General features: G+C 35.0%; 1 protein-coding gene across 1 annotated transcript; it reads left to right on the top strand.

The window, feature by feature from the left end:
* The first annotated feature begins 3,309 nt into the window (after positions 1–3,309).
* Positions 3,310–4,430, top strand: LOC120192682. Its single transcript, XM_039195425.1, has 3 exons — positions 3,310–3,348; positions 3,870–3,998; positions 4,077–4,430. The coding sequence occupies exons 1-3, from the start codon at positions 3,310–3,312 to the stop codon at positions 4,428–4,430; spliced, it is 522 nt and encodes a 173-aa protein (XP_039051356.1).
* Positions 4,431–10,284: the final 5,854 nt, after the last annotated feature.

Here is a 10,284-nt window from a genome sequence, read left to right as displayed (position 1 = left end):
ACCAATTCCCGACGCAACCGACAAAGAAATGACTTTTTCCTCCGGTGCTTATTACCTTGAAGATTATCCTATTATGGATTCACAACCGGTCAACAAGCCACCCTTCTTCAATGGAGCAAATTATGAACATTGGAAGAATAAGATGATGTGCTTTATTCAATCCTACAATCTAGGAGCTTGGAACTCAATCATGGACGGCTACTTCTCTCCACCTGGTAAGTACAACGATTGGAGTAGAGAAGAACAGAAAAATTTCCAGCTTAATTATAAGGCTATACATATTCTATTATGTGCTTTAGGCCCAAATGAATATGGAAGAATCTCATCTTGTTTAAGTGCCAAAGATATTTGGGATAAGCTCCAAATCACTCATGAAGGAACTGACGAAGTGGGGGAATCAAAGAAAAGTCTTCTCAACCATAGCTACGAGAACTTCAAGATGAATCCCGATGAAGACATTAAAGCTATGACGGATAGATTTTCTGTGATTGTCAACGGTCTCAAGGGATATGGAGAAGTAATCCCTAATGAGAAGCTTGTGAGGAAGATGATCTACTCTCTTCCAAAAGAGTGGCAATCGAATAAGAAGACCATTATCGAAGTAAGAAACCTAAAGTCTCTCACTCTCGACGAGCTAATTGGTTTCCTTCTCACTCATGAGATGATGGTGAAGGAAGATGAAGAAAGGGAAGATGAAGAAAGGGAAGATGAAGAAAGGGAAGAGGAGAAAAACCAGAAGAAGATGAAGATGAAGGAGGTAGGCATTGCCTTCAAATCCACCAATGAAAGATATCAAGATTCAAGTGATGAGGTGGATGAAGACGATGATGAATAAGAAGATGAGATGGTCAAGCTCTTAAAAGAGTTAAAGAGATTAATGACTTCCAAGGAAGTAAAGCATGAATCAACCATGAAGAAGAGTCCCCCAGTGTGCTTCAATTGTCAAAGAAAGGGACATGTCAAGTATGAATGCCCTCTTCTAAAGAAAAAGGGGAAGAAGACATTTGTTGCATCATGGAGCGATGAAGATGATTCCAATGATGAAGATGAAGTAGTCAACCTATGCCTCATGGCCACTCAAGAATAATTTGAGGTATTTTCTAACTCAAATGAATTTAATTCATTTACTTTTGATGAGTTACAAGATGCTTATAATAGGTTGTATTTGGGATTTAAGACCATGAATTTCAAATATACGAAATTAATTTCAAAACTCAAAATTGAAAATAAATCGATTTTGAAAGCTAGAGTTGATTTTGAAAATCAAAATGAAATTTTGAAAAATGATTTAGAGCTTTCAAAAATCAAAATAAATGATTTAGAAAAGAAAATTTTTGAGTTAGGAGTTAAGCTTGAAAGATTAACAAAAGAAAAAGAATTAATTTCTAAAAATAACCTATTTTGTTTAAAAATGGCAAAATGCTCACATTGTCATTATCATGGTCATTTGGAACATACTTTTCCTTTGAAGAAAGGAAAACGTTAAAATTAGGCAAGTATGGGTTCCGAAAGGAACAAGGGGCATTGAAACTAATGTTCAAGGATCCAAAGCAATTTGTATACCAAAATCTACTTAAATATCTCTTGTAGGTGTGTGGGAGCAATGGTAATGAAAGTGATGATATTCAAGATGCTCTAGCCACACATGAAAAGGAATGGGTAACCTCCAAGCTTAATGTTTTTTAATTTTAGTTATGTGGTTGCTCATTTGATTTTAAGCATCCATGAGTTTTGTTTTTAAATGATTATGCATCATTGTTTTAATCTCATGTATGTTGAAAAGATGATTATGGTGAACATTTTAAAGTTATATTAATTTTTAAGAATTTTTAGTTCATCATAATAAAATTTTGGTCAAAATTGGTTTTAATGCAAATGATATCTCTCTAACAATTGATATCAAAAGTTTTTCAAATGCATAACATTTTTTTAAAACTTTATGCATATGATCTTAAATTCAACAATTAGTATTGCATAAAGTATTTTAGACTTGGATACATTGAATTTCATGTGCTACTAACATGTTTGTTATTCTTTGTTGAAATTCATTTTGTTTAAGTGTCAAGATCCTAAAAGCTTAATTTTGTTTGGAATGCATGGAGATTTGATTTTTCAAATGATTTTTAAAAGGTCAAATTTACTACTTACTCTCTAATGTGATTTTGAAGTTCAAAGATTGAATTATTTTTGATATAACAAAAAGGGGGAGAAGTTTGGTTTGAAAATTTTAATTTCTTAATGAAAAATGGAGAGCTTAACATTTTCATATATTTTCCAATACTTGGTAACAATTGATATCATTTTGTTAACAATTAGTATCTTTTTCATTAAACATTTTATTAAGGGGGTTTTGCCAAAAATAAATTTTCAAATATTTTGTTATATCAAAAGGGGGAGATTGTTGAATTATGTTTCGATATAACAAATTTAAGGCAAAATGTTTTTGGACTTGAATTGAATTTATTCAAAGTTTTAAAAAGGTTTCAAAAATAATTCAAAGTCCATTAAATTCGGATTTAAGCAAAAATGCTAAAGGGTGTCAAAGTGCATCCATGCACTGTGCATCGATGCACCCTACTGTGCATCCATGCACTCTAGCTGCAACGGCTAGTGACAACTAGTTTATTTGAATTTAATGAAGGGGTACCGATGCACCTTGGCTATGCATCGATGCACCATGTTATGGGCAACCTATTATTGTAGAAAAATCATCCCCAAATGGCTATATATGACTTTAAACTCATTCCAACTTATAAATACATGTTCAAGACACTTGAAGAACATAGAGAACAACTATCCAAGCAATCAAACACAAGAGAAGAGTTTTTCATTATTATTTTATTTTTCTCTTGTAAATATTTTGTTCTTGTGAGCTTAATTCTTGTAAACACCTATCTTACAGAGGTTTTCTTATTTATGTTTCTTATTCTTTGTAAATGGGAAAGGTTCTAGCTAAGCCCGTGTAAAAGCTAGGGAAAGGTTCTAGTTTATCCCGTGAAAAACTAGGGAGTTGTAAAGGTTATCTCTTTGTCCTCAAAAGAAAGAACAAATTAGTGAATTTGTTGGAAAATCCTTGGTGAAGAGCTAAGGTAGTGGATGTAGACTTTGGTTGAGAAAGTTAAACCACTATAAATCGTTGTGCAATTCTCTATCTTTCAATCTCCCTACTCTCTAAAAACAAAAACCGTTCTGACCCCTCTTTGCAAACCGTTCCAGTTGTCGATTCGAGCTTCCCAAAATCTCAACATTCTCCCTTAGGTTAGCACCTACGCCCTTTGGGCTTAGGGTAAGTCTTTATGGATGCAGTTTATGAGAACTGCATATGGTGTACGATTAGAGAATGAATCCGTATTTTCAAACTGAAAACTATACCGACGTTTCATGACTTTAATAATGAGCTAATTTTGGAAAACTTAACTATATGTTTTATTTCTGCACTATTAGAACACACAGAGCTCCCTAGCTCACTCCCCCAAACTCTTCCCTTTCAAATACTTTTTGGATAGGTGACTCGGACTTGACACTTGGAGGATCGACACATTCATACAATATTATTTTGTTGTAATATATTTATCTTCCGAGTTGCATTAATTTGAGTGACATTTGCCTATATTTTGAATATAATTATTTTATGACTTGTACTGCTTTGCTACTGATGTTAGATTTGTTTTTACACTGATTAGAGAATATTTTATTTTACTCAATCATTATGATCATATTTTTCTATAATTTAACTTTAATATTATCAACTATATTTTTAAAGATGTTTATTCGAAATATGATTTTAAACTATTGAAAATTGTTTTGAAAATTTTATTGTAATCTGCTAGATTTAGTCGTAACGCATAAGTTGGGTCTGGGGGTTACAGGTCGTTACCCTGAAACCCCATTGCACGTTGCTTCCATGCTTGGACATCCCATTGCACGTTGCTTCCATGCTTGGACATCTCGAATTCGTTGATGATGTTCTTACTCGTAAGCTTGAGCTAGCCAAAGAAGTCAATTCTCGAAACTCAGCGCCGCTTCACTTAGCTTCGGAATAAGGGTACCTGCAAATTGCGAAAAGGTTACTGCAGGTTGATCCTGATATTTGTCTTGTTAGTGACATTGATGGCAGGAACCCTCCTCATATTGCAGCCATGATATGTCACCTTAATTTGTTGAAAGAGTTGGTCCAAGCCACACCCTGGGCAGCTCGTGTGCTGATTGACCAAGGTGAGACCATTTTACATGCGTGCGTGAGGTGCAACCTGTTTGAGGCGTTGAAGTTGCTGGTGGAAAGAGTTTCGGATCATGAGTTATTGAGTTGTAAGAATGACGATAGTAAAACTATCTTGCAACTAGCAATAGTAGCTAAGCAAACTGAGTTAGTACTCATTGCCGATCACAATGCCCTGTTAATTCCACTTCAACCAAAGCAACCAGGTTAAGCAAAACAATTGAATTTTACTAGATCTATTTTTTGAATTTGAGACTTAAATACAGTAGATATGTCTAACTTTAATTGATATAAACAAACATATACAGGCCATAAACTTCTTGATTTCTAGTACAACGATAGGTGTGAATGAAGATGGTTTCAACTTTCAAGGCACTTGATCTTTTACCACAAAACCAAAGAGATGTGGTTGATAAGGAGATTGTGGAATCACTTCGAAGGATGGGAGGTACACATGGGCAAAATAAACCTTTGTCAAATTCTCAACTGAAGGCAATAAGGACCAAAATCTTGTTGTCAACATGGGATCACCCAAACGCAACATCAAAATCAAAGAAGAGAAAAGATGGGAAGAGGTTGATTAAAAATAAGAATGCCGATTGGGTAGAAAGAAAACGCAACATCCTAATGATGGTGGCTTCCCTGCTAGCTGCCATGGCATTCCAAGCGGGCGTCAATCCTCCTAGTGGCGTTTGGCAAGATAATGGCTCAAACGGTGAAAATCATTGTGCAGGGTATTCTGTTTTAGCAGATAAGTATCCACGATTATATGCCAGATTCGTCATGTGTAATACAACTGGTTTTCCTGCGTCTCTCAGACTCTCAGTATCATCATGTTGCTTATAAGTGGATTACCAATGCGACATCGGTTCTTTATGTGGGTTTTAATGGTCATCATATGGTTTGCCATTACTGCAATGGCATTAGCATATCTAGCATGTCTCATAGCTTGAACACACCTCATCATCAAGAATCTTCACCAATCAATATATTAGTAATTGCTACGCTGGTTTGGATCGGCTTGGTGCTCATACTCTTTCTTGGACACACGGTTCGACTCATCGTCACATTGGGAATACAAATTCTCTGCCCCCTATTTATGTCTCTTTAGAAAAAACGCACCACGTGTCCTTTTTCCAAAAAGTGGGTCCGAAGACAAAGAGTGAATGCGAAGTCCATTGAGTTTAAGTCGAGTGCTCCTCCATCAAAATTCCACTATATTGATAGTACCCACAAACTTCAAATATCTATCCAACTTTTCTCGAAGAGAACGCATGCGTGTATAGTCAATTTATTAAAGTTTCTTTGGAAGTTTATAATTAGTAAATAAAAATCACTCAATTAGCGGCTAAACTCACGTAAAAATACTCTAAAAAAATAATTCACATAATAATGCTCTCCAATGATTAATTCTTCAAATGGTGCGAATGATACAGGGGTAAGATTGGTCACCATACAGTCGGGGCAAATCTTAAAGGTCGCCATGCAGTCGGGGCGAAGCCCTTGTAGGTCGCCATGCAGTCGGGGCGACCTTATAGTGAATCTGCATGAAACGAAACAGGTGGCCCCCCTTCCCGGCGTGATTCCTTGCAGCTGATGCAGCATGATTTGCACCAATAAATTCAACACTATTACTTGCTATTTATGCATCATGATCTGCATGAAATGACAGAGGTTCCCCCTTCTCTCATGAATCAAATTAGTGTCTCCCATTACAAGAAATTCAGCAGTAATTTAACGTAAAATTTTGGCGTTATTTGCACCAATAATTAATGTAAATTGCAGGCGTGATATGGAGCGCGACAAAGGTGGTATGTGTTGGGATTAATTTATGGTTTATGGGGCGGATTTAGCAATTATATTCTTGTGATATGGAGCATTATTCATGCATGTCTACATGATTTACACGTTTTAATAGTAGTATTAAAAATAGATGAATTATTGCAGTATATTTAGGGTTTATGGGGCTGATTTAGGGTTATATATTGGTCATTAGGTTTAGGGTACGGTTATGAAGAAAGAAAGGGAGAAGAAAGAAAGGGAGAAGAGAGAAAGAAGAAGAAAGGGATAAGAAGAGACCGGGTAAAAGTTTGTTAGTTTAAATCATTAGTTTGTTAGTTTAAGTTATATTATATTAGTTTGTTTGTTAGTTTAAGTTATATATGATATTATATTATATGAAAAGTTAGTTAATTACTTTGTTAGTTTAGGGTTTAGGTTTAGGGTTATAAAAAATAATTTAATTAGTTTGTTAATGTGTTTAATCTTATATTAGTTAGTTTGTGTAAGCTGAAGTTATATTTTTTTAAAAGAATAAGTTAATTATTGCTTATTTAGTTTTATGTCACTATTAGAAAGTGGAAATGAAGTCGGAGGAATATCCGCAGCAGCAGAGTATGAGACGAGAAACATACACCATTTGGAATTGATTGTTGATATTGATGCTGAAAATCGATGGGGAGAAATTCATGATGATTCTAGCGAAGATGAAGAAACGGAAGAACCCGTTTTGGGTGATGATTATGCAATTGACTTGGCCATTGATGATGTTCCGACACCGTATGAATCTACTCCTCACATGTACGAGATAGATTATGATGCGACGTACCAAATGGCTGAATCATTCGAAAATTCTGGTGAATTTTCAGTTGGGGTGCAATTCAGAGGAAAAAATGAAGTTACGCTGGCGATTAAAGAGTATTGCATCAAATTCCATGTTGATGTCCATGTTGCACAGTCCAACCAGAAAACCCTATACGTTAAATATGTTAAATATAGCCCAGAGTGCAAGTGGAAAATCAGAGTGTCAAAAATTCAAAGGCACGATGCTTGGGTCATCACAAGGTACAATGGTCCTCACATATGTTTGCGAAACTTAATCGAACAAGACCACCGACTATTGGACTCCAATGTAATATGTGAATACGTGAAGGCGGTGGTTGAAAATGATCCAAGGATCTCTTGTTTAGTGTTAGCTGCATCTATTCGAAGCTAATTTGGATATCAAGTAAAATATGGCAAGGTGTGGAATGCGAAGATGAAGATAATAAAGCTGACGTATGGAGATTGGGATACATCGTACAATGAGCTACCACATTTGCTACAAGCAATGAAGCGATTTATCCCAGGAACCATAGTGAAGTCTCAAACCATGCCCGCATATGATGAAGAAGGTCAACTTGTGCCAGGGAAAAAATATTTCATAGACTCTTTTGGGCATTCAAGTCATGTATTGAAGGATTTCCATTTTGCAAACGTATGATCCAAGTAGATGGTACGTGGTTATGTGCTTAATATAAACATGTACTCTTGATGGCAGTTGCGCAAGATGGTGAGCGAAATATCTTCCCAATTGCATTCGCCATTGTTGAGGGAGAGACAACAGAGGCTTGGGATTTCTTTTTTTACACATCTACGTCAATATGTCGTTCGAGAAGATGGAGTTTGCTTGATATCCGATAGAGGAACATATATTTTGGCAGAAATTGAACGACCAGGAAGTCGTTGGATACCTCCGCATGCATATCCGACATTTTGTATCTGTCATATTGGTAAGAATAGTATCGACCAGTTTCATAATGCACATATTCGTAAGGAGATAGTAGGCTTGGGTAAGTTTTATTCTCAATATTTGTGCATTTTTTATATGATTTAACACAATATATTATGAAACAGGATACGAACTACGCCGATCAAATTTTGATAAGAGATTGGAGAATTTGAAGGTATTTTATGATGATCAACATGTTTGGAAGTGGGCCTCAAAAATACCGCGGGAAAAATGGTCGCAAGCATACGATGAAGGTCGACGATACGGACATATGACCACAAACCTTGCTGAGGCCATTAATTCAGTACTAAAAGGTACACGTCATATCCTAATAGCTAGTGTGGTGAAAGAGACGTACTTTAGGTTGGCTAAGGTTTGGTCCGATAAAGGCAAGGAAATTGAGAGTCTAATAAATAGAGGTCACACTTGGGCTCCTACAGTTGTGGAAGCAATGGAAGTAAATGAGCTATTGGCAACATCAATGGTTGGTCATAATTTCGATCGAGTTGGTCATACTTTTGTTGTGTCATGCATACGACGTAACGTCGGAGGAGAAGACCAGACATTTAGAGTTGATTTACGACACAAATGGTGTGATTGTGGTCGCTTTCAGGCATGGAAATATCCATGTGCTCATGCAGTCGCTGCATGTATGTATGCTGGTGTAAGCGCATACACTTATGTTGATGATTGCTTTCACCTATATATGATATTAAATGTCTACAGCTATGCGTTCAGGTAGATCCCAAATGAATCATATTGGCCCAAAAAGGATCGTGACGAATGGCTGCCAAATCCAATGCTTCGTCATTAGTAATCATATATGTATTTCTATGTATTTATATATTTGAACATCATTTTACAACTTAAAGTTTATTTTAAATTGAAATTTAAGTTGATTTAGTAATGATTAGTAATAATGAAATTATAATAATGATTTGATACTAATGATGAAATTATAATAATGATTAGTAATAATGAAATTATAATAATGATTAGTAATAATGAAATTATAATAATGATTTTATATTAATGATTTAGTAATGATTAGTAATAATGAAATTATAATAATGATTTGATACTAATACTTTAATAATGATTACTAATAATAATTTAATAATGATTAAATATATTTAAATAAAATTTATTCAATTTAAATCAAATTTAAAAATATATTTAATTTGTTCAATTTATTCAATTTAAATAAAATACTAGTCTAATTCCAATATTTAATTTGTAACAAATAACAAATGATTTTACAATTGTTGTCGATGTCGGGGTGTTGTTGAATGATAATGTCGGGGCGGACGTCTGATGCGTTATGGTCGTTGCGGTTGCTCAGGAGTATAGTACCCATCCTCCTCATTAATTGGGGGCATTTCAACTGTTGTTTGCTATTCCATTCCACTTGCAAATGTTGACTGATAAATACTGATATTTGAAATCATAGATGTCATTTGGTCAAAGTCTTGTGTCGACTCAAACATGGGAGAGTAGATGGGTGCCTCAGGCTGCCCAAACTCTGGTACGTATGTCGGGACAATAGAATCATCAAATGCTTGATGCAATGATCCTGCATCACCGAACGGTTGTGGTGCACTATTATCTACATCGGTTATTTCCGCTTCAGGTTGTTGAGATGAACTCTCACTCGGTAGAGAGTATTTAACTTTACCAAATCTTTTCTTAAACCTAAAAAATTGTCGCCTTTCTACTATTGTTGTCAAGAACGACTTTCCATTATCCCAAAAGTAATCAAGGTAAGTCGAAGTCTCAAAATTAAAGTCATCGTCTTGAATGGGGTCAAGAGTTGGCAAGAATGAAGCTCTATTGTTTCAAGCATTAATATAGGTTGTATGCTTCTCAATCTAATTCACCTTTTCTTTACGACGATCATCAAATTTGTGGAGGTGGTCATGCGTCTCAACCCAATTTACTAGACGACAACCATCTAAGTTTTGGAGGAGGTCATGATCCCATGGACTCTGTGGACTAGGTTGGTGGAAGCCGAATTGCCTCAGCACTTTATCCGCAAATAGGATCTCAACAAAAGCAAAATTAATCAATGGTGTAACAACACACCAATATTGACACCCATAAAAAACATCATGCGACACACACGCCATAATTTCTGCATATACGTATGGTCTCCAATTAAAATGTAAAATTAAAATAACAATAAACTTGATATAAATAAAATATTATAGTTAAATTAATTAATAATTAATAATAACATATTATATATACCTCTTTTTTGCCATTAATGTCAATCTTCAGCCTAAACTCTTTAATAATGTTGTGCACCAACCCCGTGCCTTCAATTTTATACCTCCATCTGTATATCAATCAAAACAAAAATATGGTCATTTTGTTCAATATTTTTAATAAAATTAAATAATTTATAATTGATATTTTATATTAAAATAAAGAATTCATATTACCTTACGGCAATTGGAAAGTCAACCGCAGTCTGACTAATCGGTGTCAAAAATGGAAGTCTATGCCAAGCCCATGA

This window comes from Hibiscus syriacus, unplaced genomic scaffold (genome assembly GCF_006381635.1).
Source record: "Hibiscus syriacus cultivar Baekdansim isolate YM2019G1 unplaced genomic scaffold, ASM638163v2 tig00116976_pilon, whole genome shotgun sequence".
NCBI classification, from domain to species: Eukaryota; Viridiplantae; Streptophyta; class Magnoliopsida; order Malvales; family Malvaceae; genus Hibiscus; species Hibiscus syriacus.
Note: the sequence above shows the minus strand (reverse complement) of the source record. Positions and strands in the feature narration are given on the sequence as shown.